The sequence below is a fragment of the Meleagris gallopavo genome, chromosome 1 (assembly GCF_000146605.3).
Source record: "Meleagris gallopavo isolate NT-WF06-2002-E0010 breed Aviagen turkey brand Nicholas breeding stock chromosome 1, Turkey_5.1, whole genome shotgun sequence".
Taxonomy (NCBI): Eukaryota; Metazoa; Chordata; class Aves; order Galliformes; family Phasianidae; genus Meleagris; species Meleagris gallopavo.
The window spans coordinates 188,971,960-188,973,515 of NC_015011.2; the positions used below are offsets into that span (position 1 = coordinate 188,971,960).

Sequence of the window (1,556 nt, forward strand, 5' to 3'; positions counted from 1 at the left end):
GGGGGGGTGGTGTGTGGGGGAAATGGGGGGAGATGGGGTCTGTAGGGACCAGGGGATATAGAGAGGGTGGATAAGTGAGGGGTGGAGGTGGGCCGGGTTGGCCGTGGGGCAGTGCTGTGGGGTAGCACGGTGTTCCTGCCCAGGAGGGGACGTGTGGGAAATCTCGTGGGAGAGACCCCAGCCCCACAGCCGCCCCCTGGCTGAGTCCTGGCCTGAGCTGGAGGGCCCCGTGGACGCAGCGCTGCGCATCCACCGCCGGGATCACCCCGAGGAGCACCAGAGCCTCTACCTCTTCCAGGCACAGTCCCAAGATGGGCAAGGGGGTCCTGAGCTGGGGGTGCCGGGGTCGGGAGTTCCAGGCTGGGAATCTCAGACTGAAGGTCCTGGGCTGGGGGTCTGAGCTGGGGGGTCCCAAGCCGGTGGTTCTGGGGTGGGGAGTCCCAGGCTGGGCATCCCAGACTTGAGGCCCTGGCATGGGCTGCTCCTGGGTGCTGGGGGGCTCCCCTGTGCCCACATCCCTGGGCCGCCCATGAGGTGGTCCCGAGGCCCTGACCTGTTGGTTGAGTGCCAGGGATCTCCATTCCCGTGGAGCTGGTCAGATCTGAGAGCTGAAGCTGTGGGGTTCATTGCAGGGTGAGAAGGTCTGGTCCTATGCTGGGGGGCAGCTGCGCCCCAATTTCCCTCGGCGCATTGGGGATGAGTTCCCGGGGGTCCCCGGAGATCTGGATGCTGCTGTGGAGTGTCACCCTGAGGAGTGTGGTGGGGAGACCGTGCTCTTCTTCAAGGGTGAGCGCAGTGTGGGGGGCTGTGGGGTGCCTGAGGCTGCGTGGCAGTGCCACACCATACGAGCTATGCTGCCCCATATGAGTTGTGCTGCCCCGTATGAGTTGTGCTGCCCCGTATGAGTTGTGCTGCTCCGTATGAGTTGTGCTGCCCCGTATGAGTTGTGCTGTGCCATACAAGCCGTTCTGCTCCCGTGCACAGGGGATAAGGTGTTCTCCTTTGACTTGGAGCTGCGGATGACGAAGGAACGCCCTTGGTCGAAGCTGGGGCAGTGCGACGCGGCGCTGCGCTGGCTGGAGCGCTACTACTGCCTGCAGGGCACCCAGTTCCACCAGTTCAAACCCCACACTGGGGAGGTGCTCCCTGGGTACCCCCGTGATCTCCGTGACTACTTCATTCCCTGCCCCGGCAGAGGTGAGGTTCCCCTGGGACTGTCCCAGGGATCTGCAGCTTTGTGACAACTCAGGGACCCACCCTGGGACCCCACATACTGGAGACATATTGGTGTACCAGAGATACACCCTGGGGAATCATGTACTGGGAACACATCCTGGGGACCTGCTCTAGAGACCCACCCTTGGGACCATCCCACGGATTGACCCTTGTAATGTCAGCCCAGAGATCTGCACCCTCATTACCCACTCTTGTGACCCACATCCTGGGGACTCCCTCCTGCAGAGCTCTGGGACCCAGCCCCAGGGTGTCCAAGGCACCCTGAGGTCCCCTCCATACAGTGGGGACCCTGCTGGCCGTGTCAACATCCCCCATCCCCA

The 1,556-nt window shown here is 63.4% G+C and overlaps 1 protein-coding gene across 1 annotated transcript in view; it reads left to right on the forward strand.

The window, feature by feature from the left end:
* The window catches only part of HPX (hemopexin), a 4,946-nt gene extending 3,690 nt beyond the window's left edge, over positions 1–1,256 (forward strand). Inside the window, exons 2-4 of the mRNA XM_010706282.2 lie at positions 62–298; positions 633–786; positions 985–1,256. Coding sequence (XP_010704584.2) covers positions 62–298; positions 633–786; positions 985–1,241 — 648 coding nt within the window. The 3' untranslated portion in view covers positions 1,242–1,256. The remainder of the gene's footprint in view (positions 1–61; positions 299–632; positions 787–984) is intronic.
* The last annotated feature ends 300 nt before the right edge of the window (positions 1,257–1,556 follow it).